The sequence below is a fragment of the Xenopus tropicalis genome, chromosome 1, assembly GCF_000004195.4.
Source record: "Xenopus tropicalis strain Nigerian chromosome 1, UCB_Xtro_10.0, whole genome shotgun sequence".
In the NCBI taxonomy this organism is placed as follows: domain Eukaryota; kingdom Metazoa; phylum Chordata; class Amphibia; order Anura; family Pipidae; genus Xenopus; species Xenopus tropicalis.
Window position 1 is genome coordinate 84,600,950 of NC_030677.2, and position 26,266 is coordinate 84,627,215.

Genomic DNA, 26,266 nt, shown 5'->3' on the forward strand with positions numbered 1-26,266 from the left:
ACAGTTTCACACTGTCGAATACACATCGGGCGTGAAATGTTAATAAGCATAGAATGTGTATTTCAACTGCACTGTGCAGAAGTGGGTATTGTGATCAAACCAAAACAACAATTATAGAGAGCGATACCAAGGGATAAGAAACAAGTATCAAGTGCAAAGAAACAATGTATCAGATAACTTGTTACGAGTAAATACTCTGAATTGTAAGGAGTGTAAGATACAAAGTGACATAGAGAGGAGATTACAGTTAAAGCCACAGATGAGATGCAGAACACAAAAGAACCAAAGAGTATATGCAGCGGGAAAAATTATAAAAAATAGAGTTAGTAAGATAGTGAAAGCAGACCCCACACACTGCTATACACTTGAAAAACCAACCACATGGCTCAGCAATACTAAACCTGGATGTTTCAAATGTCCATCTTGCACAACTTGTAATAATCTTATAACGGGATCAGTGTTTCATCACCCGCACACGGGTAAACCAATATCTATCAAACATCGAGTGACTTGTACATCCAAATTTATAATATATTTCATCAGATGCCCTTGCGGTCTATATTATATTGGTAAAACTATTACTACATTTCGCGATCGCATGGCAAACCACAGATCGGCAATCCGCACAGCACTGGACACTGGAAAAGCAGACACTCCGGTAGCCCTACATTTTCTGACGCATCATCACACTCTGGCTAGCATGCGGAGCATGATTATAGACTACATTCCACCTCCGGTTCGTGGTGGAGACAGAGAAAAGCTACTACTGCGAACAGAACTCCGCTGGATCCACAAACTCAATACCCTGAATCCCTTCGGGTTGAACGAACTTGTCTCATATTCACCATTTTACTTACCATAAATGACGTCCAATGGGCCTGGATTTATCCAATGTAGATGCCTTAGCTATGATGTATTTTGATCATGTCTTTGTAATCATTATGTTTATGTGTAGGAAGCCCTTAATACATTTAATTTCGTAGGCATAATGGGCGCCAAATATAGTACAGACATACTGACATCAAGATAAGACATGCTGATCAGCATTAATCGCTTGCGTGTCCCTGGCCATCGGGGTGTACTGGTTATTGAACACCTAGGACTTGTATAGAGTTTGAATTGCTTGAAACAATTTCTTGTACAATACTTAGTTAAGCAATTTGTTCTATAGGTTTTGTTTTGCTTTTATCCTATTTGTGTGGACATGGGTGTCTCTTTGTTCTCTCTCTCTTTCCCCTGGTTTCAGCTACTTCTTTATTTCTACCATTGTAGTATATGCATTTCTCCCCTTCCCCAAAAACCTTTTTTGCTTATCCTCCATGTAGTAATATCACGGCTGCACACACGGGGTATGCACTGTATTCACTTACCGAGCCGTGAGCAATGTAGTATCTCAGATAGTATACCCGTGTTACGAGCTGGCTATGACCTCTGTTGAGGCCTCTTTAGGTGATTGATACCCACAATTTTGCTCCCTGGCATCATGCAGGAGTACCACAGTATGTTTCTACCCGATGGGATATAATAGGAAGGCCTGGTTGGTTTATGTCCTCCAACCGGGGGTACGAACACCACCAGTGCCAACCAGTCCCTGACTTTGGCCACCTGTTAATCTTACAGGTTCTAAACCTTTTTCCCGATACATATACATATTGAGGAAACCAGGATTATTCTGTCCAAACCCGTCCGGTCTGGCGATAACGGTTAGTTTGGTTGCATGCATATATTGCCTGTAATCACACAACAGTGATGCCAACTACCCGGAACGGGCGCAATTGATGATCGGGCTTCCGACACGTTACCCCTAATGGACACAATAAACGGTAATGCCGATGCCGGCACTGGCACTATATTTAACACTGATCGCCAGCTCCATTGCTGCACGCATACCAGTGTAAGTACCCACAGCAGTCCTTTCTACCCCACCTTATAAGCTGGCACACATACCAACCTAAATACCCATAGCGGCTCTCTCGATGCAACCCTATTTGCCGGCATACATGCCAGTATTTGTGCCTATAGCGATCCTCTCTACGAGACTTGGTTTTGCTAGTAAGGCCCGTTTAAGATAGCTATTGCCCCGAGATGAATTTTGAGCTATAGGGACTCCCAGCTGCCTCGCCCTTATGATCAAAGCTTTCACTATCTTACTAACTTTATTTTTTATAATTTTTCCCGCTGCATATACTCTTTGGTTCTTTTGTGTTCTGCATCTCATCTGTGGCTTTAACTGTAATCTCCTCTCTATGTCACTTTGTATCTTACACTCCTTACAATTCAGAGTATTTACTCGTAACAAGTTATCTGATACATTGTTTCTTTGCACTTGATACTTGTTTCTTATCCCTTGGTATCGCTCTCTATAATTGTTGTTTTGGTTTGATCACAATACCCACTTCTTCACAGTGCAGTTGAAATACACATTCTATGCTAATTAACATTTCACGCCCGATGTGTATTCGACAGCGTGAAACTGTGACGTCACACCCCTGTGTTGTCTGTTTTTTCCCGCCAGTCAGTGTATTTAATGTTAGCTTTCACAGTGTGGTTTAACTTTGAGAAAGGCTGAGGTGTTCAGCTGAAACGTCAGTTCACTGATTTACCATTAAAAGTTTTTTATTTTTGTACTTAAGTCCTGTGAGTGCGGCTTCTTTTCCCAATTCGTGTTCATTCTAATTTTGAGGATTGCACCCAGGCCAAGCTGTGGATTATACGTGAGTGCCAATATTTCATTTTGTTTTTATATATATATATATATATATATATATACACACTGTCCCTTTAATGTTTTAACACTTTTTTTTGTTTAATGAAGAATAAAGACATGAAGACAAAACTACTAATACCATACATATTTAAATTTTGTGACACAGATAGGAAAAGGGTGTATACACAAAAGTAACCAAAATTCATTTTATTAGTACAAATAAGTATGTTTTATGGCACACAGTATTTTGCAGATACAATAGATATATGTAAATAAAATAACAAGATAGACACTGACATTTTCCTACAATGTTATACAGCACCATAACAGGGTAACTGAGTCATCTCAAAGACTTATCGTAGGAATACACAGGACTTCTAGCAACTGAGAAGACTCTGTATACCCATGGGGAGCATACTGCTCTGTGCACATAGGCTAGAATGTATACAATACAATTGTCAGCAACAATCTATTCAGTACATAGTGAAAGGCAATAAAATATCCACAGCAGCCAATCTCGTTCCTGTATTCTAACTGCATAGCTCTCTCTGCCATCCAGCTGCTGTGAATTACATAACATCATATCCAACATGTACCAACGTACCCAAATAGCTGGGCCCTAGAAGCAGTAGTTTACGCACCTCCATGGTATACTACAGGAGATGGGTAATGTGTTTCCTTCCAGCAGTTACTGAGCTATATATCTATCATTCTCAGCAGGCTGACTGGAAATCACAAAAACTAAAGAGGGTCTGGCAATACCCATCCCCTGAGCTTTAAGGGAAACTAGAGGCCTACAAGAACTTTTTTCCACTTTTCCTACATAAAGCATTTCCAGGAAACTCAAGGTTTTCCTCACTTACAATCTCCCCTATTTAAAGCCCAGGTCCTGTCTGGAACGTCTCCCCTTTTCACCATGGGTCAAGCAACTGTGAAACTGGTATAGATACCCAATGCACATGAGCTATTACCTGTGCATAAATGAAATAGGATGGAAAGCAGACAACTTGGATTGCCGTGTAATAGCAATAGGGGGGACAGACTTGAGGGCCATGGTATAAGTAGGGGAAGAAGCTCTATGCAGTAAAATAGACAAACTGGCCAAAAGTTCCTGAGGGGCTTTAGTTCTCCTTAAACTACGCAAATGTCAAGACTTTTTTTTGTTGGTTCCCAAAATAAGGCATTTAAAATATGTTGAAATTACAGTGGTTTAACAATATGTAATAAAAATATAGGTATAGCTTATGCTAAATAAAATGTAAATTTCATTTTTTTTTTACAACTGATAACATGTTTTTGGACCATTGTTGAAATATTATACACAAGTAGTCAACATTGATTGCGAAGTGCAAACAGGTTAAATATATATTTTTTTCTTTCTCCTTTTTTTTTTTTGGCAAAATTGTGGCTTTTTTTTCTCAGACTCCACCAGTGCTTGCCTATGTTTTATTGTCCAAATATAGAAGCTATAAATATAGAAATTCATAGGCACCCTATCCTGTAGTCTGGAAATCAAGCTTCACCTCCAAAGAGGAGTCAAATTGCATAGAACATGTATAAAAAATACTTTCTTCGGTCCATACCAGTGCTCTTGACAACAGTGAAAAAGGAAAAAATAAAGGCAAGAGTGGAATTATATTCTCAGTAATAAATAGTGTTCACAAATAACGTGTGTACTATAAGGCCCCTCCTTATGGAGCCCATGTTGTATTCATACTTACCTACATTGACAATGTGTGATAGGAAAACTTATGGCATTTTTTTAGGCTTTTTAATCACCAATCAGTAGTACGACTGCAGCAGGCTACATTGCAATGTCCAGGGACAGACAATTCTTAATAAACCATTGCTAAGAAGAATTACATTTCTCCTGTGGAAGAAATTTCTTCAATTCCTCAATGATCACAAACCCCCCACAACATCTACATACATTTTTGTCATATAAAGGTATATTTGCAAGAGCCACTTTTACTAATTAAAAGTAACCTATTGCCCATATCTAGTAAAATCCTGTCTGTAGGGCAATTGTGATTGAGACAGAAGGCTGAAAAATGACTGAAGATTAGACAGAACAATTTTACACAGTCCCACGCTCGATTAACAGGGATGCTCTCACTTATATAAAATTCATACTGGATTCTGAAGAAAATGCAGGCAAGCCTCCACTGGGGCATGTAATTTCTTAATATAGAGTTGACTGGCATACCTTTGTTACTAGTATAGAGTTGACTGGCATACCTTTGTTACTAGTATAGAGTTGACTGGCATACCTTTGTTACTAGTATAGAGTTGACTGGCATACCTTTGTTACTAGTATAGAGTTGACTGGCATACCTTTGTTACTAGTATAGAGTTGACTGGCATACCTTTGTTACTAGTATAGAGTTGACTGGCATACCTTTGTTACTAGTATAGCGTTGACTGGCATACCTTTGTTACTAGTATAGAGTTGACTGGCATACCTTTTTACTAGTATACAGTTGATTGGCATACCTTTGTTACTAGTATACAGTTGACCGGCATACCTTTGTTACTAGTATAGAGTTGACTGGCATACCTTTTTACTAGTATACAGTTGATTGGCATACCTTTGTTACTAGTATACAGTTGACTGGCATACCTTTGTTACTAGTATAGAGTTGACTGGCATACCTTTTTACTAGTATACAGTTGACTGGCATACCTTTGTTACTAGTATAGAGTTGACTGGTGAACCTTTGTTACTAGTATAGAGTTGACTGGCATACCTTTGTTACTAGTATAGAGTTGACTGGCATACCTTTGTTACTAGTATAGAGTTGACTGGCATACCTTTGTTACTAGTATAGCGTTGACTGGCATACCTTTGTTACTAGTATAGAGTTGACTGGCATACCTTTGTTACTAGTATAGAGTTGACTGGCATACCTTTGTTACTAGTATAGAGTTGACTGGCATACCTTTGTTACTAGTATTGAGTTGACTGGCATACCTTTGTTACTAGTATTGAGTTGACTGGCATACCTTTGTTAATAGTATAGAGTTGACTGGAATACCTTTGTTACATAATCTAAAAGATCACTCACTAAATAAGGCTTCCAGATAAAATTTGAATGTATAACTTAGTATTAAGAACACTACATTCTGACATGCCCAAAGTGGCAAAGGAAATTTGTATGGTTATTAATTAATTGTGATACTGGGACCTAAAATTATTATCATTAACTATGACTGTGTGGATAGAGCTTCAAGAGTGTCATACATTCAGGTTACGGACATGAAAAAAAGTTCACTAAATTGTGTTGCATATGTGGTGTTCTATAAAGTCACAATTTTTTGTAAGTGTATTTAGCACTTTTTAATAATGAGGTAATAAATTCCAATTTTAACAGAAAGCCTTATTCTGTGAACAATGTATTAATCAATTAACTCTATATAAGATACATTAGATCCAACTTGCCCTAATACATTGCTGTACATGGGCCAATCATATCTCATACAACGTATTCAAGGGCTAGATTACTAAAAAAAATTATGATGTCATACATTAAAGTTTGGTAGCTCTTGAGGGACATAAAAATCTTTTGGGGGGCCACCTCTGGCCCACAGACATTAAGGTGGACAGCCCTGCCCTAATAGATACCTATCTGCATTTCCTTTAGAAAAAAAGTTTGAAAATGAGAGTTTGATGCAGAAGGAGACAGGTATTGTATTGTATTGTAATCATACAAATCTGTGAGTGTTCTCTAATGTGAGAGACTGATCTGGCCTGACCCTTACCGGAAGTTCTACACCTTATTATTATTTTTTTGCTAGAGTCAATAAAATCTAACGATATGCCTCCTGTTACCTTCCCCATCGTTGACTTTCTCTCTAAAAATTGTACTTTTTTTGGTCATCCCTCATATAATTCTTTGTGTGCTACATAATAATTGTCTTCTTATATCTGTAATCCTATAGTAAAAGTATTATAATGTTTGCAATCCTATGTTTTCTTTACCTTCCCTTTCATTCCCATTCTCTCTCACACATTTTTGTACACTCTTCCTATCAATTCACACCTTCCATTATCTTTCCACTGGTTATTTGGAAGATGATTTCCACTCACTAAAAATTATTTGTTTTACACCACTTTCCTGCTAAACACCTCAGCAGGGAGGCACTTGATAGCAATAAAATAATGAGAACAATGTAGACTCATGTGCGTGGTCATTATAGATAGGATACATGAATGCATGTTGAACAAATAGTATAAAAACAAATCATTGACCTACGGTGGCAGTGTCTACAACATGTGCAGTGCATTGTTAGGGCAGTAGGAAAGACAGCACATCGTGCCCCTGTATCTCACACATGGGCATAACGAGGTAGTTCAGTTGTGAGCTGAAGCACGTACTGCATGCCCATCCAACTCTCAGTGATTACTTTTCCCTTTTTCACCCCAGATTATAAACATACTGGTGCTTCTTTCTATTTTTACACTTTATAAAAAAGAAAACAAAAAAACAAACAATTTACAAATTAATGAATGTGTGTGGCATCAAACTTCTGTTCCGTCATGTAGATTATTGTGCACTTTAACTTCAAGATTCACTTGCTTTACCTTGACACCCTTCATTTCATAGGTGTCTTTGTTTTCATTGAGAAGGTTAATATTTCTGACAGTGCAATGCTGCCTATTGAAATTCTTTTCAGCCCTGTCTATGTTTTTTCTAGATGCTTCCACCTTTGTGTTAAGTGGGTATTCCTCAACCATATCCCTGGGCAGCATTTTCTTTTTATTTCTTCTACATTTCTGTGTTATAAGGCAAACAGCCAATAAAATTAGCATCAACAGCATTATAGCTGCAAAGGCACTTCCAACAGAAGCCCCAGTCTGTGAGGAGGAAGCTGCAGAGGCCTCAATTTCTAGACTTAAACTCTTCATGTTGGTGCCATTCTTGACTTGATCTCCTTCATTGTCATAAATCAAAGAATCATCCAGGGTCAGCCTGCCATTCTTGTCTATTATATCTCTACGGTGGCGTTTAAGATGGTAGGTCAGAGATCGCTGAACCCTTGGCCCTGCCATTGTCTCTGGCCCAATAATGTAGATCACCTGAAGGTACCATTGATGTCCAGTTTCCACCTTTAAAAAAATATACATAGGATTAAGAACATAACAAATTCTGTAAAATATAGAATATCTATTTCTCATTGTGATTGAAAGTGCTGGAGTGCTCATTGAGAAATGATGTATGCAGATGCACACCAAGCCATAATCCAAAAGTTTGTTTTGAATTGCCCACAGCTAACATAGATATTAAGAAAATGATTAAATAAATAACTAAACTGTATCTGAATAATAGTCAACCTGACAAAATGTATATAAAACATACCTTGTATAGAGCATCAACCTTCATTGTAAATCCATCTACTCCAGGCATACTGCCCATGGAATGAAAATCTGGCGATTCTGATGCAAAGCAAGCATCAAAGGGGACATCATGGAAAAACTTATCAGTCACCTCAGGCTGGTTGCGATCCTGCACAGCACAAATAATCAGAAACCATCATGTATTTGTGAGGAAGAGAGATATTTTTGAGACCACTTAATATCTACAAACATTTGTGGTAAAGTGGTTAAAAAAAAGCTGAAGTGGCAGCACCAAGAGGCACAGGGTTCAGAATAAGTGTTTTTCTGGAACCAATTATCAAGTCTGGCAGTGGTGAATGACATTAAAGAATATTTAGGGACTACTTAAGGATAAGGTTATTAGCATTGTCCCTCTCCATAATATTCTTAAAATAACTACTACTAAATTCCTTTTGAAAATAAATGTAGCTGAGAAGGTGGTATAGGAAAAGGGTTTTTTTCTGTTTAAGAAAAATTGGATTGAGTCATCATTGCTGCTGGTTTTCTCCATGAACGGTTACCTGCAGAATTAGGGATGACAGAAGCTTTTTGAGGGAGAATGACACTATGTAAATCTAGTGGGGTAAAAGAGCAAATAGCACACAGGAGCTTGAATGGTGTCAATGGTGAATGGTGGAATGTGGAAAATATAAGCAAATGAAGATTGTCAAATCAATGTCTGACGGGTTGGGTTGTAAGTAAGCCAGTTCCAAAAAGTATTTGCCATATAGGAAACTGTTGCCCAGTATAGGGCAGCAACCTTAGGGGGGTGGCGTGGCACCAATTAAATGAAAACAGTTTTTAGGAGAGCAAATGCTTATTTCTGTCTTCCAACAAGAGTCTTGCAGGAAAATCTGAGGCAAAGCTGAGTTACTTATAGAATATCTCTGGCTTCCAGCTTAGCACATGTGAAATACAGTTTCTGTAAAGTCCATGCACTGGTCCGGTAACATGGCCGAAGGGGGCACACTTTAACTTTGCCCTGCATCAGGATTTAGAATGCTTTACCTACTGTAGGTAAAGTGTAAATCTGCGGCCTTGTATGCCTTCCTAGCAAGAGATTGCACCATGTATCTGGTCTGCTCCCATGTTAGTTGTTTGTATTAAATGGCAGACCACTAAAGAAAATACAATAATTATGCTCTAACAAATCTGGGTTGGACCTCAGTAAGAAACAACTATATATTGAATCTTGTTATATTTCTGTGTGAAAATGTCAGCTTACCAAGAGCAGAAACCTGTGCTTCAGGTGTTTATTAGGTTGTATACAACCATACTGGGGACCTTCATTGTAAATTGTTCCAGTTGGGTCAAAGAAAGGCACATATCCATCTTTTCCTGTGCAAAGATAAACCTTCTCAAGCTGAAGTTTGTAGGCAGAGTTGAGGTTTTGGTCTGGATTCCAGAGGACTCTGCCATAAAGAGTCTGACCTGTGGGATAAAGCATTTTGTTGTTAAACTACAGTAGTGATATCATTCAGATTAACCAAATGAAGAACATGTGCCACCTCACACATTTAAAACTGGATAGATATCATTCTACATGCTAAAAGGTAGTAAACAAGGGTATTTTTTGTGCATTTGATGTGCAGGTTTGAATGCACCTTAACACAACAGCTAATTGGTTCCACTATATTCTGTTTGCACTTATGTATATTCAGAATTGCATTTTATTGCAGTGCATTCAACTACAGATGAATAAAGACATGTTTGTAAATCACAAAAATGCACTTAGTTGTATTTATACAATATACATATACACATGTTTTACATGTTCAGCATGTGCTTTTAAATGTGCAAAAAAAAACCCCACCCATGTACAAAAGACATATGTGATTAAACAGCAGTTACTTAAGATGCTGCAGAAATGTGCACATAGCCATTTACCATATGAAAAGCATATGTGTGGGATGAAGTAATTTAACTTTATTAAATATTGCACATGCCATCAAGAGGTAATGTAAATTTTTGGGCAGATTTTATAAAATGACTCCATGTCCATGTTTGGTGATTATCTCAGCTGCATATTTTGTGTCCAGTTTTAGTGGAAAAAATGTTATGTCAACCAGATGAAAAGTACTCTACCAGATCAGGTTTTCAACATATCCCTTTAAACCCAAATCCCTATAAATTAATCTGAACTAGTCAATTTGATGGAGGTGATTTATCCAAGTTTAAATTGAATAATCCAGAAGGACTCCCAGCAGTTTGATGTGTTTTTGGATTTGTCAAAACTTTCCTGACTGTCAAGAAAATCAGAAAGAAATTAACACAAGCTGATAAAAGTGTAAAATAGCCACAATGTGTTTAATTAATTTACAATATGGCATTAAGTGCACAGCCAAGCAGCTCTCTACAATAACATCCATCCAACAATTTTTTCCACACTGGAACAAATCATTTGGTTAAAGTGAATTGTAAAATAACAAGTATTGTGCCGGAACAACAACTATGCTTGGATGCATGAGCCTTTAGTTTCATGGGTTGCTGAGTCTCTAGGCTGGTAATGCACTTCTTGACTAATTTTCAGAATTTTCAAACTTCACCTTGCATGTTGCCACATAGTGTAAAGCATAAAAGGCCACTGCATGACAACATAAGAATAGTTGCACGTAGATATGAACAATGTGATACACCTGATGAAGAGCTGTGCAGATTTTGGTAAACCATGGACAACCACTTTATGTTAAAGATGAAGGTGGAAAGTTGGGATGTATGTAATGTTACAGATAATCTAAGCCTTTGCTCTGTTAAAACACAGGAACACATTAGCATCAAGATTTATGCCAGCTTAGTTGCCACCAAGTACAAGGTACTGTATTATTACAGAAAAGGGCGAAAAATAAGAATTGTTGGCTGGCTTAAATAGGACTTTATGGGAACTAGAATTGCCATATTATGGAGCTTTCTGGATAATGAGGTTTCCAGATAATAGTAGTAGAATATAGGAAGATGCTTGCAGGAACACTAAGGTTTTTATAGTGCAGATAAACAATGACAATTGTATTTCCATAATAACTGCTGTATTGCTATAGGATTCTTGATCTGAGAAATGTACCTTTTGAAAAGGCTCCTTTATAATCCATCTCAGCCAGGGACATTTCAGTTTTGGTGGGGTCCATCAAAAAGATCTTCTCATTGTTGCAAAGCTGAAACTCAGTGTTTAATGAATATACAACAGGGACAGGGCGGTTAGTCTGCTGAAAGGCAATTGGAATAAGAAACCTAATTGGGAAAAAAAAACAATATAAGAAATGTTGTGTCATCCTAAAGCTTCTTAACAAAATGATAAATATTTAATTAACAATTATTTTTATTGAAGTTTCTTGTGGTGTCAGGGGTGATCCATATATTTAAGAAAATCTGTCAGTCTTTATTGTAGTAAAGGTGGCCATACACGTTGCCAAGTTGGGCAATATCAGGCTAATTCAATCGTTTGGCGCTGTCAGAGTGAGGACTGCATCAATGAGCCTATAGAAAATCACACCTGCCTGATTGAGATCTGGCCAATTTTAGGCCACATATCAGTCGGGTAGGCCCTTCAGGGATGCCCATACATGGGCAGAATTGGTCTGAAGCACCCGAATCGCCAGCTAAAATTTGCCCGTCTATGGCCACCTTTACTCAGGTACAGAGTGGTCCAAATTACTACAAATATTTAATTGTTCCTTTGCCCAGAAACCTATTTCCAGTACCTGTTCCCACTCTAGGAGACATATTTTTTAAAGAGGTGCTTAAAACACAGCAGGATTATAACTTAGATCCTTAGCATGTTATGTAACATTGGTGTTATAAATGATATAGCAAGTCTCGTCTCTTCACTAGCTCTTCGGCAGAGTGTATCTGAAGATACTTTCCAGACATTGGCAACTGTACAACAATCACAGAACATACAGCTAACTGCAATTATATGACTTTGTACAATATCTATTTATGGAACCAAAACTTATGGTATTGGAGGTACTGGGAGATTGCTGCTGGAAAAAGCATGAGATGGTCTGGAATAAGGCAGTCCAGCTTTATATATCTTTTGGCTAACTGCAAGAGTCTTGAACATCGATTGGTGTGCACACACAAATACTATGGACCCTGAATAAATTCTTGAAACTTTACGGAAGGCTCTGGACAACATTTGTCTATAAATGATATTGGCCTGTGGCCCACCAGTTTAAAAAATCATCCCAAATGCTGGAAATATGTGTAATTGCTAAAGAATATAACCAAGATATTGCTAGTTATTATTTTACTTTTATTTATTATTTTTATATTATTTTTTTTAAGTCTAAATAGAAAACAACGAAAATGCCAAGTCTAATCATAAAACAAACTTAATTATACAGTGTAACTACCAGTTTTCTGACCTTTCTGGAGCATGAGCTGTACAAGCCAGCGGCTTGTCTCCAGGATCAATCCATGGCTGTGTGGGCTGCACGGTGCAAGGAATCAAATAGATGGTGTACTCTCCTGAATAGTCCTTCCTGTAGAGAAAGAAAGAGTTTATAGTTTTATTAAGAGTTTATTAAGTATGTGCTGTGCTAAGGCCTATGGCACACAGGCTTTTTGACTGCCATTATGCTCAGGCAATAAACTGTGGCAGCCACAAACTCCCTTTCCAATTGTCACTGCTTTTCATAGAGATATATGAGAAACACTGTCTAAGACACTAACATAAAAAACATAAATCTGTATTCAAAATGGCACTAATGCAGTCAGTAAACAGCTGTAAAATTTAGTGCTTTTAGACTGTGATCATTTTGCAAACCAGTCTCTCTATTTCATTATTACCCAGTTGTGTTTAGAATTTCAATTTGTCAGTTAATGTTGGCACTGTAGTAAAACAACTGCTTGATTATGCCTGAAATAATATGGTATAAATACAGTCTCAATATTTTTTCACATAAATGCTTATGCCTGTGCCAACATAAGGTTGCCAAAGATAAGGTGCCCTTAGCATCATGGCCCTTTTAGCATCATTTAGTAAATAATGAATAAAACTGTTTGATAAACTGAAGCCCATGTTATGGAAAAGTGCAGTCAGCAAAGTGCATTTTCAAGTGTGATTGCCATGTTTTTTTCCCCACAATGCAGCATTTTCCCTCACAATTCCACTATCATTGCAGTCAAAAGGGGGTGTTGTGCTCAGAAGAGTAAACTGAGCAGACTTGTGCTGTGCCCTGAAGGATTTTTCCGAGAGCAGAAAGTCTGACACAGAAGATCATGTATACAGAATAAAAGAAAATAAATGTGGTGTTTCTTTTCAATGAGTACTCAGAGCAGCAGTTGTGTGTTTATGGCTGTATTTACATAGACCTTTCTGATAAAGGTTACTTAGTTTTTTACTTTCCTTCTCCTTTAATGAATGGGGTTTAATGTGTAACTCACTGCAGGGAAAGTATGGGAGTGCAACTGCACTGTAAATGACCCCTTATGTATTTATATACACCTCTACAGATTTACCCAAGCTGTACAAGTTTTACCTGCTGTATGAACTTGTTGCTCTCCACAGCTGATATGGAGAATCAAAAGTCTGGGCACTCCACAGAGGCAGCAAATCAAACTCAATGCCACCTAAGTGGTCAGGGGCCATAATGTGAGATTTCACATCAGGAAGGGTGTGATGCTCCATGACAAACTGACCTGTGTAATAATTAAATCATTTGTTACATTTAAGACCTTTTATTTGCTTTGATAATTTGTGGGTAAATTTAAAGACAATTATGAATATGCAGTATATCAATTACACTTGTTTCCACAAACAAATTTAAAAGGAATGACAAAATATATATGTCCATTAACTAATGGTTAACTAAAACTAGAATATGTAAATTATTTTTTAATTCAAAAGACTGGCGGGACTCAAGATTTTTCTGTTTTTTTTCTCAGGAATAACTGTAGCGCCTGGAAGACCGGCTACTGATCAATTCTTGTTGCTGTAAAATTAAAGCCCAGCTTCGGTTTCATGAAAGAAAAGTGTTATCTTGAAAATATGGAAACCATTGTTCTTTTGGGAAGAATAATGCCTATAAGTTAACCATGTGCTTACCAGTGATTTTCATACAGCTTGATCAAAACTGGATTTTTTGCAACTGTAAATTATAGTAGCTATGCAACAGGAAGCATATGTAATTTTGATATGTTTCCCATTTATATTAGTATATTTTTATGCATGAAGCATAAAATCATTTCTGCATATTGTCTAGTAATATACTGTACATGAGTGAAAGCTACCATACTGCTTTGCCGAGGCATCCTAACAAGTTAATTGATAATCCCAACCACTTAGTTTTAACAAGCTTAAGTTGTAACACAGAAGATGTATGAAGAGAAGTATAATACAAGTATGTTGTTACCTCTAAATTTGGCGTGCGTTTTAAACTCAATGACAAGACGGCCATCCTCACGAATATAAATTCTAATAATCTGAAGCCTGGCAGAGAGCACACTGTCTGTCTGAATCCCTGTGAATCAAGAAAAGTAAAAGGTTATATATATCTGATTAAAACTGTTTAGTAAAGAACTGCAATCTCCATAACATTGTTCTTTTCAATTGTAACGTCTTATAATTTTATATATTTAAGTTAGGGGGACGGGGTTATATAACACAAAGGTCATCACTATCAACTCATACTCAATACTGATGACATCACAAAGTGCTGTTTATAAGGCAGTATTTTATGGGTTATTTATGGCTTTTTTGTATTACATTCATGAGTACATATTATATGTGAAATTGACTGAAACATATAACCATACCAGTCCTCCAGAGAACAGTATCATAGAAGAATGAGAATTCCATCTCTGTGTGATGCTCCAAGGATGCCCATCCTCTTGGAGCTGTCACATATATGTAAGAGACATACAAAGGCACGTGGACTGTGAGAAAGGACTGAGCAGAGTCTCTCACCTGGCAAGAAGTATCAGACGTGTCAGTCACAGAGCAACAAAAAGAAATGTTTCACTAGTTTAACAAAGCCTAAAGGGGGAGCAGGCAGGTGTGACTAAAGCAGGCATACTGACATAAAATGCAAATTTGACCCCACTTGTTAAAGACATAGGAGGATATTGCGTTGCTTTGTTAAAATTATTTAAAAATGCTCTTATTTTGTAAGAGAATGTGTTAGTGTAATGGTACACTGGTAACATAAAACTGGACAACACATCTATTATCCAGGATAAATTAACATTTTTGTTTTATATTATTAAATAACATCTGATTGGTTGATATAGACTATGGCCATATAACATACAAAATATCTGTTGGTGAGCTGTAGGTTCTAGTGCTGTTCTGGTGCAATAATAAAAAATATAAACTGAGCCCTTGTACACTATAGGCCTCATTTAAGAACAAGAAAACAGTGTGCAAACTGCAAAAAACAAAGTGTCACTTTTTGTACTTTGTACTATATCTTCCTACTCTCAAAAAATTGTTACAGGTCTCTGTGCTTCCTTACAGTTGGCTAAAAACCATATAAGTATATCACTGTATATTACTTGTGAGTGGAAATATATTACCTGAAAATCTGCTGTCACTGCTCCTCCACAAACATCAATGAGCTCAGTCATGTCATAATAGGCATCAAATGTCCATATGCAGCTTTTTAGGTTTAGATGTTTGTAGAGTTGGATAGTTTTTGGTTCTCTGACATTAGGGTCAAACTGGTATGGCCGATCATATCCAGGGCCCACAGCTATGCTGTCATATGTCACCTCATCCAGGAAACCAGCTTCTGTTTAAGAAAACATAATACATTGTTATCTATTGGGATTAGAGGACACTATAGAGGAAAATGTTGGCATTGGAATATTTACTTGTCCACCAAGTGAGGAGCATAAACAGCAATTCAGATTTAAACAGTAAAATGCTTAAAAAACTTAGGGCCATATTGATGTGGTATTCATGGTGGAAGATGGAATAGCAAGAAACCGTCAGTGGGGTACGGCACGACAAACAATAATTCTGCCAAGTATAGATGCGATGTCAGCTTAGATATGGATCACTGTCACTCACCAGTATTTACTTATTTATATCTTGTTTGTATAAAATAAGTAAATAAAACTCAAATTTTGTATTAAAACAGGACTTTCATCAGGCTGCACCTTTAAATGCTACCACTTTTCTGCTTCCAGTGCTAGGCTAGAAAGAAGACCACCTTCCCTACACAAATAGCATTGGTACGGCTCAGCTGTAGAAACATTGCTAACTCTTGGCTGTCAGGGTTAGCCCTCACCTACAGACGGAAAGGTATCTCAAAACATTAATTACAGCATTGATTAAAATCAGAACAGAAGTAGCTGGGGCTAAATTGGTGAGCGTCTGAAGAACAGAGCTAAAGGACTATTTAAAAGAGAAATACAAAAATGCTTTTGCATTAGTGCTAGTAGTCCCAATTTAATTTAGTTACCATTTTGTTGGTCTGTAAAAACCAAAGGGCTGAGAACATGTTTCAGTTGTCAGTTTGTATCTCTCTATTGCTTACATATATGCTTACATGCAATGTGTCAATTAAGTGACCACGGGTGCAGGTGCTAGAGCCCTTAGGGTTATAAAAGCACATCCCTTAGTGCTCATTCAAAAAGCACTTATATTCGGGGTCTGGCTGCTCTCTGCACATAGCACCCGCGCTAGGTGCAGCACACTATCCTTATCCCTGTACCTTGCCATACCTTGTCTTCCCGCTGTACTTATGAGACACGTGCAGATCTGTTGCAATTCAGAAAAGTGTAGGGCATGGCTCATCCTACAGCAGGGCTGCATCCATTTTTTGCACACCGTTCTGCTCTTTGTAAATGACCCATTGTGCCCATTAATCTCAGGCATTGCTAACAGATTGCAGCAAACAGAAGGTATATTTAAAAAAATGTGAATAATTATATTACCTGAGATGCCTCGAAGATCACGAACAGTGACAAGGTTAGAGCAAACATGTTGGTGACGGTAAACTGACTCCGAAAGAAGGAAATGGAGGTTGTGCAGTGGCATGGTTGAAATTAAAGGCAACATGCCATCTTGATGTGGAATCTGAACAGATATGTGAATCCTAAATAAAGAAAGAAATACAGTCAAGATCAAAGAGTGTGGATTGTAAAGAATGGCAGCCAGGGATTTGTTGTGTGCTTAGTCCAAAGGAATACATGTTTTTTTACATCAAGTCACCATTGTCTGATGCTAAATCAGCTGCACAGTGCTACTTAAAGTGCATGAGTTCTCTTTCAATAACCTAAAATTAAAATTAACTTTACTATAAATCTATCTTTAATGCAAAGATGCACGTAGACGAGACGTAGTTCCAACTGTAGTAACTCTTTGAGTTCAACAGACCTATTGGGATGTTCTTTGTGTTTGACATCCAGGTATTTCAATGTGGCAATGAAAGACTGGGCTTGAAATCCTCGGGCAGTTCCTGCTACAACAGGAGTATGGCAGATAGCACTATCTGTTCCTATAGTTACGATATTACTTCGTAGTGGTGTCCCAACATGTCCAGCTTTATCCACAGCTTTGGCAACACACCGTACATGGAACCGCCTACTGAAGTAAATGCTGTCCAGGACCTTGACAATGAAAGTAAATAATTGTTTATAATGGATTCATGCCATTAGTCAATTAACAACTTTAATGTTTTCATCCAAGAATATTATTTGATTAAAAGGAAAAAATTATATTTTATTATTACTTGCTAACTGTAAGGGTAATGACACACAGGATGATTGTAGGTATTCTAGACCTGCTTTCATGGGCTAAAAAAATGTGTATATGCAAAGTGCCTTTAATCACCCCATGTTATATTAAGGAATCAAAAGAAGGAGCGGAGAGGAGGGAGCTACACGCAGTGACCAATGTTACATCCAGGTAGTATTTTAAGGAAAGGGACATATTAAAAGAGAGAATAAAACTCCTCCCTAATGTAGTATTAAATAATTAATGATGGGATAATTTCATTGAACCTACCATGTGATTGACACCAGTAAAAGGAGTTGTGTCAGTGATTGTCTCAAAAGGGGATCTGGCTCCATTGGAATCTGTTGGCGTTGCTACTTCCCAGCTAAATAAGATAGTAGACTGGTTAATGCCAGCATCCTCACAACGTTCTTTCATCACTGTGTATTTTGGAAAGTGAGGGTCACATGGTGTCACACACACCAATGGATATCCAGGAGAGGGAGACTTCTTAACACCTTCCTTGGTGACCTCTTCCACATGCTCATAATCAGCCAATGACACCACCTGTAGAGAAGCACAATGAGCTGGTTGATAAAGAATGTTTTAAAAGCCTGTCATTCATAGTGAATGAACTCCTTTGCTCTAGCTAAGAAGTCTTGGAAACCTTTCCCGTTGTTTTGCCCAAATTTTTTGGTTATGGTGTGTCACCAGCAATAACAGGCCTGTCACCTACTATGAGTAATTTGCACCTAAATCCTAACTTAGCCATGCCATTTGAAAGCATAAAAATAGCGTAACCTCTGGCTGTGGGGCCTGGGGTGAACAGGGTGGGGCAGGCAAAGTGAAGATGCACACTGAACACTTCAGATCTGGGTTGGCAAACCTAGACAAGGGTTAGTTCACCAATTCTATCAAATTTTAAAAGGTGCAGCAACCCATTTATGACTAAAGTGATACAGTCTCTATTTATTCCTTTACTGTAATATTATGCTATGGCCCTTAGGGAATGCATGCATGTGGGTTGAATGCTGCTTGTTTCGTGCAGCTGTTGTGCTTGAATGAACTAGATGTGTTTTCTAGAAGGTTTACATTTCACATGTCTCCTGTGTCTTATTCTGTGCTATAAGCACAATAACTATAGTGCTTCAGTTGCTACTTAATAAACCTATACCCATGTGTGGCCCAGGTTTACTAAATCAGATACAGCAGGACAGCGGCTAAATAGCAGTATCTAAATAACTTTTTCTGTGATAGTGAAATAAATGGCCATTTGTTAAATTAACTTAGATAAGATTCATTTACAAGGTTATATTGCACTTCATTTATTGCTTGGAGGACAGAAATACATTTGATTATGCAGTAAGCAGAAAGTGGGCACAATGATAATATCTCTATAATTAAACATTTATTTAAATGAAAGTAAATTAAGAGGTAATTATCTAGAAAGAAAGCAATGATTCAAATCTAATCACTATAGTGAACTTCATCAAAAGTTTGTCTTGCTATAAATAGCTGATGATCCGTATATCTCTATTATATGGTATGGTAATTTCTAGGTACATTATCTTTGTCCTTACATGATAGTCATAATAAAGGAGTACATGTAATGCTCACATTTGAATGCCTATGGTGAGCTATCAGATAGAATGCTCATTTCTAACGATAGCCACTGGCAAGATATATTACATTAAGCATCCAAGTCAACTTGCTAGTTAACATCTACATTGTAAGCTAGTGACTTAACCTCTGGGTCTAGACCCAAATTTGAGCCCCATGCTGTTCAGTACGAGTCTCTATGACCACCTTTTATAAAGTGAAACAGCTTGCTACAACAGGTAACAGAAATTTAAATAACAAACATGTTTCATTCTAAAGTAGTGTTTTGGTTCACAAAGCAGACCCTCAGTGTTACGTGGTATTCTTTAATACAATGGGAGGCAGTATACTCCTTTGTTGAACATAAGCTAAATGATCAAGGCCTGTGCTAAACATACTTTTATTGGGCTATCAAATAACCAATAACAGCCCATATTGGTAAAAAAGATTGGGGACCTATGATACAGTGTATATACAGTATAGAATATAAATGTAACAGTATAAGGCTGATTAGTAATTCATTCAGATTCACATAACATGACAGGTCTGAAACCAGTGCAGTTAGCTTCAGAATTTAATAGACCTGCAGCATCCAGTTTACATGACAGGCCAGCCCCATTTTCTGCTGGATAATTTGCAAAGACCCCAAAGCTCAGCTTCTCAACAGCTGCTCAGAGCACACTGAGCATGTGCACTGTCCCGAATCCAAAATGAAAAGCTCCTGTGAGAACTGTAAAGACCTATATCATTTCTAGTATAGAGATGCTGAAACTAGCTAGTGCAGTCAGTTTAGTATATAAAATATGGCATTTCCAGCCATATTCATTTTTAAGGTTTAGTTCTCCTTTAATAACTAATAATCAATGTTTTTAGATCAGCAGTATAAAAATGTTGTTGTTTTGCAAGCAGGACTCCTCGTGGCCCTGTTTAGTAACAAAAACAACATTTTTGTTGATTTACAGTATCTAGTAGAATTAAGTCTAAAACAACTGGACTTTTCTGAGTTTTTCTTGAAAACGTTTCACCACTCATCCGAGTGGCTTCTTCAGTTCAAATGACAGGTAGGGAATTCCCCGGTATTTAAACTCTTGATGGTAGTAGAGTCACAGACATCCAATCACAATGGTTCCATTGAACTTGTTCAGTTAGGTGTTAGCTGAAACTGACAGGTGTAAGAAGGTATGATCCAATCACAATGGTACCAAGATTCTCATTGATGAAGGTGTTAATCCTTCAAAGTACATGACTGGAAGTGTGAACTGTTGTGAAACTGCCGGGGTAAGGATGTCAACGCGCCATTGTATGTTGGTGACAAGCGGTGTCTCAGGCCCCCTCCTCTGTTCAGGGATGGTTTTTCCAGGCTGGCATAAATGGCCTCTTTCACACCTCTTTCAAACCATCTGTCCTCTCGGTCCAAAATATGCACGTTACTGTCCGCAAAAGAGTGACCTTTTTCTTTGAGGTGTAGATAGACCGCTGAGTCTTGTCCTGAGGAGTTTGCCCGCCTATGTTGGGCCATTCTCTCACAGAGAGGTTGTTTTGTCTCCCCAATGTATAAGTCTGAGCACTCTTCACTACACTGGACAGCATAGACCACATTACTTTTCATGTGCTTGGGTGTTGGGTCTTTCGGGTGCACCAGCTTTTGTCTCAGGGTGTTGCTGGGTTTGAAAAACACAGGAATGCGATGTTTGTTGAAAATTCGCCTAAGTTTTTCCGATGTTCCAGCAACATATAGTCATCCCATATGTTGCTGGAACATCGGAAAAACTTAGGCGAATTTTCAACAAACATCGCATTCCTGTGTTTTTCAAACCCAGCAACCAGTCATTTGAACTGAAGAAGCCACTCAGATGAGTGGTGAAACGTTTTCAAGAAAAACTCAGAAAAGTCCAGTTGTTTTAGACTTAATTCTACTAGATACTGTATATCATGACCTGGATGAATGAGAATCTTCATAGACATTTTTGTTGATTAAAACAATAAACATAAAGTAAGTTTAGCACATGTCCTACATATTGCACTCAAGTTGAATAAGGGGATATAATCCCCCTTGAAGAAACCCTGCTGTAAGTGATCTGGAGAAGGCACCTTAACATTTTTGCATTTCAGGTTCTGCAGCTGACCACTCTATTATTTGCCATATTTATACATTTGTTTCCTTCTCCATTTACCGCTGAAGGCATATGAGCTCCTGCTAATCCTTGAAGATTAAATGTCATTGTAATAAACATGCACCCAAACAGTAGTGCAAGTCTGTAAATTTTGAAATTTTAAAAAAGTATTTATAGTTCAACTTCAATCTAAATATCTAGTTATCTCAATATTCAATCTACTGCTCTTTTAGATTTTAAGATCTTTTGATAAAACCTCTTGAGTCAGTTATTTTTGTATGTAATCTGTATGTTCAATGTGCATCCCCATTTATTGCATGCCAATATTTTACCTTTAGTTGCCCTTTAATCTCTCAGCCTCTTGAAAGCTAGGCCCATCTGTGTCAATTACTGATGCTGGACTGGTCTTCTCAGTCACACTGAATGTTTGCTTTAAAGGATTAGCTTGGAGCAGGGATCCCCAACCTTTTATATGCGTGAGCCAGATTTAAATGGAAAAAGTGTTGGGGAGCAACACAAGCATGAAAATGGATCCTTGGGGTGCCAAAAAGAGCTATTGGCTACTTATTATTCCCTTTGTGGACTGGCAGCCTACAGAAGACTCTGTTTGGCATTATACTTCGTTTTTATGCAACCAAAACTTGCCTCCTTACCAGAAATTCAAAAATAAGCACCTGCTTCGAGGAGCCACTGGGAGCAACATCCAAGGGGTTGGGGAGAACATGTTGCACACGAGCCACTGGTTGGGGATCACTGGCTTAGAGTCTGAGCATGGACATTTATAGATACATTTTGTTCTCTACACTAGTTCTATGACTTAATGTGGTATACTCTTAATGAAATTATCCTTTATTCATTTGATTAAAACATTTTTAAATTAAATAGGTATTATTTGCCAGCCAATTTTAAGAAAAGTAATGAACCCTTCCTAGCTTTCCATAAAATATAAATCAAAGTAAACACTTAATGAAAGATATATGGCACTGAGTAAAAACAGGTATATTGCAAGCCTACTTAAAACCAAAGTATATAGGGTATTTCATACATTCTGCAAGGATATTTGATAACTATATATCCAAATATATTTTTGCTTTACATCTGTAGTACTCACAATGGGAGGGGAAGGTAAAATCAGACTGCCGGCTGCTTCCTGGTCCAGGATTGTCACTGTGGCTGTCGTGATGTCACCAAGAACAGCCTCAATGGGATCATCTGGGCCAAGAACCAGGGAAAATGATTCATGCCACTCCCTGTCTTCATTGGACAGAATCTCCACCTTAAACAAAATATGATCCACACCTGAAAAGGAAAGAAGGGACAGATGCATCATTCTTGTGTGCATATACAATTTCAATAAGCTGTATGAGGAATGGTGCAACCATGGAGACTAAAAAAAGTTATTAGCCTAAATGGCACATGAAGCTAACTGCTGAAATATAAAAATATTTACTGTCGGTAAAAAGCTGCCCTCCAGCTATTATTCTTTGTGGCTCTATTTAAAGGAACAGTAACACTAAAAAATAAAAATGTTTTAAAATAATTAAAATATAATGTACTGTTGCCCTGCACTGGTAAAAGTTGTGTGTTTGCTTCAGAAAGTTTACTGTAGTTAATAGAAATAGCTGTTGTGTAGCCATGGGGGCAGCCATTTAAATTGAAAAAAGGAGAAAAGGCACAGGTTACATAAGAAGATAACAGATAACTGTGTAGAATACAATGGGAATCTGCTACTTATCTGTTATCTGCTTAGTAACCTGTGCCTTTTCTCCTTTTTTCAATTTAAATGGCTGCCCCCATGGCTACACAACAGGGTATTTATATAAACTGCAGTAGTGTTTATGAAGCAAACACACAACTTTTACCAGTGCAGGGCAATAGTACATAGTATATTAATTATTTTTATACACTTTAATTTTTTGGTGTTACTGTTCCTTTAATGACTTACCAGGGCTGAACTTTAAAATGTGGCTTTTGTGGTAGTGATCAACCAAAAGCCATGAAACAAGCTCATTACTGATGCTGGACTGGTCTCTTCAGTCACACTGAAAGTTTGCTTTTAAGTTTGCCTTAGACCCTCAGCATGGACATTTATAGATACATTTTGTTCTCTACACTACTTCATATTCTATGGGGCACATTTACTAATCCACGAACGTCCGAAAAGCGTCCGAATGCGTTTTTTCCGTAATAATCGGTATTTTGCGACTTTTCCGCGAATTGTCGCAAATTTTTCGAGCGCTCAATACGAAAAAGTCGCGACAATTCGCGAAAGTCATAATGGCTATGAAAAAGTCGCGACAATTCACGAAAGTCATAATGGCTATGAAAAAGTCGCGACAATTCACGAAAGTCATAATGGCTATGAAAAAGTCGCGACAATTCACAAAATTTTTAATGGCTATGAAAAAGTTGCGACAATTCGCGCAAGTCGTAATGTTTACGTCGTAACGGCGACGAAAAAATCGCAAAAAATATGAAAAAGTCGCAAAATGTTCGTTTTCCAATCCGAATTTTTTTCATTCGGATTCGTGAATTAGTAAATCAGCCCCTATGACTTAATGTGGTATACTCTTAACGACAGTATCCTTTATTCATTTGATTAAAACATTTTTTAATTAAATAGGAATAAATTTCCAGCGAAGTTTAAGAAAAGCAGTGAATCCCTTCCTAGATTCCCATGGGACCAAAATTAATTAAAAGGGACAAAGACATTTGTAAAGGTACCAGTAAAACTCCATTACTTTGTATAACTCCCTTACCAAAGGGATTCACCAATCAAGCCCTCCAGCTATTATTCTTTGTGGCTCTATTTAATAACTTACCAGGGCTGAACTTTAAAACACGGCTTTTGGGGTAGTAATCAACTCCAGACTGTGCAGATCCATCACGTGTGCTGCAGCGGACCTTTGATGTCCTGTTCTGATCTCCTTTTCTGATCACTTTGATGTTTAATATAGCAACGCCATCTGGCTCCTGAGGTTCTCTAATCTGATATGTAGCTTCCTCAAATTCAATAGTTGGTGCTACATGGAAGGGAGGCAAACAAAAGTTTTGTATATCTGTTGATTCATTTTATCAAAGCAATATGCAGTACTGCCTCAATGGCAATGTCAGACAAGCTGTTTTGGGCATATTAAATACCAAAAACATCCGTAGACAAACATTAACAAAAAGAAAAAATGCTTAACAATTCCTCATGCCAGAATGTAAACACATGGTGCTTAAAGTGCCTGAAACAGCCCCCTCTAACATTGCCTCAAGAAGAAAAATGTTATTTTTTGTTAAAAAAAACTCTTCATAATGCATTTAGCAACAAAATCATATATTTCCCCATCAATATAACTGATTAGTCCAGACTTATTGAAATGGCATTTACAAAAAAATGTCAGGCTTGATGGTTTTTTTGTTATTTATAAATATGGTAATTTGTCTACTGATTTCAAAAATCAATAATAAATCACTGATATGGATTTGATAAAAGGCTAACTTTGTAAAAAAAAAAACTTTGCTTATATGTGCTTTATTTTGCTGAACAATCCTCCATCCCCTAGGTAATGCACTGTGTTATTTTGTAATACAGGTATGTGATCCCTTATCCGAAAACCCATTATACAGAAAGCTCAGAATTATGAGAAAGCTATCACCAATAGACTCCATTTTAATTTAATAACCTAATAATTTTCCCTTTCTCTGTAATAATATAACTGTACTTTGTACATGATCCTAACTAAGATGTAATTAATCCTTATTGGAAGCTTAATTGTCCTGTTAGATTTAATTCATGTTTATCTGATTTTTTAGTAGACTTAAGGTATGGAGATCTAAATTATTGAAACACCCCAGATCCCATGAATTCTTGATTCTCATAATTTCAGTTCTATGTTGTCGATTATTGTAGCAGTAAGTGGCTTCATAAAGCACAGCTCTAACATAATTGGTATAAAATGTTTGTGTAAGGTGCATTACAGGTAAAGCACACAAAAAAGCAGATTACAAACTACATTGACAACCTTTCTGAAGAACTGCAGATAAAAATAAACATGCAGATAGTACACAAAGAGAATGTAGTAAACAGAAGGAAACATTTGATCTATGTATTTCATTCTGTTTTTCCTAAAAAGGCAAAACAAATAGCAAAATCTCATAAATGTTTGCCCCACTTTTACGGTAAGCTGTTTAAAATGTTCTTAATATATATCAGTCATCACATTAACATAAAAATACAGCAAGTGATAAATATATGTATTTGTATATGAATTATGAATCATAAGGATTAATTCAGTCTTTTTTAAATGCATATTAATATGTTCTCATATAAGAACACAGAATAGCTCTCAGCTACTGTTCAGAAGCAATTTTATTAACTTGTAAATGAGTCCCACGAAGTTACCTCATCTACTAGGTCACAAGACACTTTGGTGACTTCTAATAGCATTTTATAGACCATAATCTCAGATACCATTTAAACTGTATAGTTCATTGTTGGACAGATCAGTGTGAGATAGTTACAAGATGTTCATTATTGTATAGGGCACTTACCATCCTCATCATTGGAAATAGTAATGGTAGCTATGTCATTTTTTCCAGTTCTAGCTCCACTCCAGTGACTCCCAAGTGGATTGCTAAGGTAAATCTTAAACTGTTCTTCTGGCTCAAATACGGAGTCATCATTTATTAAAACAGTGCAGTTTTTAACCTGTCACAAGATCATCAATACATGGGTGAATGTTATTTAAATTGGAATAAGCAACAAAAACAATTTAAATCTAAGCCACTACTGTAGCATCAATAATGCAAGAAACTATGTTTAGGAA

At 37.2% G+C, this 26,266-nt stretch overlaps 1 protein-coding gene across 4 annotated transcripts in view; it reads right to left on the bottom strand.

Annotated features, from left to right (window-relative positions):
* Nucleotides 1–2,899: 2,899 nt before the first annotated feature.
* fras1 (Fraser extracellular matrix complex subunit 1) overlaps nt 2,900–26,266 on the bottom strand; it is a 257,678-nt gene continuing 234,311 nt past the window's right edge. For 2 of the 4 annotated variants that reach the window (XM_031903422.1, XM_002935451.5), the window contains 15 exons: nt 25,992–26,148; nt 24,275–24,475; nt 22,564–22,751; nt 18,031–18,306; nt 17,401–17,633; nt 16,959–17,119; nt 15,594–15,808; nt 14,835–14,985; nt 14,432–14,539; nt 13,559–13,718; nt 12,443–12,559; nt 11,140–11,306; nt 9,307–9,512; nt 8,065–8,211; nt 2,900–7,814 (listed from right to left, as the gene is read on the bottom strand). In XM_031903422.1, the coding sequence (XP_031759282.1) occupies nt 7,227–7,814; nt 8,065–8,211; nt 9,307–9,512; nt 11,140–11,306; nt 12,443–12,559; nt 13,559–13,718; nt 14,432–14,539; nt 14,835–14,985; nt 15,594–15,808; nt 16,959–17,119; nt 17,401–17,633; nt 18,031–18,306; nt 22,564–22,751; nt 24,275–24,475; nt 25,992–26,148 (3,075 nt within the window). In that variant the 3' untranslated portion in view covers nt 2,900–7,226. The remainder of the gene's footprint in view (nt 7,815–8,064; nt 8,212–9,306; nt 9,513–11,139; nt 11,307–12,442; nt 12,560–13,558; nt 13,719–14,431; nt 14,540–14,834; nt 14,986–15,593; nt 15,809–16,958; nt 17,120–17,400; nt 17,634–18,030; nt 18,307–22,563; nt 22,752–24,274; nt 24,476–25,991; nt 26,149–26,266) is intronic. The other 2 variants (XR_004223099.1, XR_004223098.1) reach the window with 2 other exon arrangements.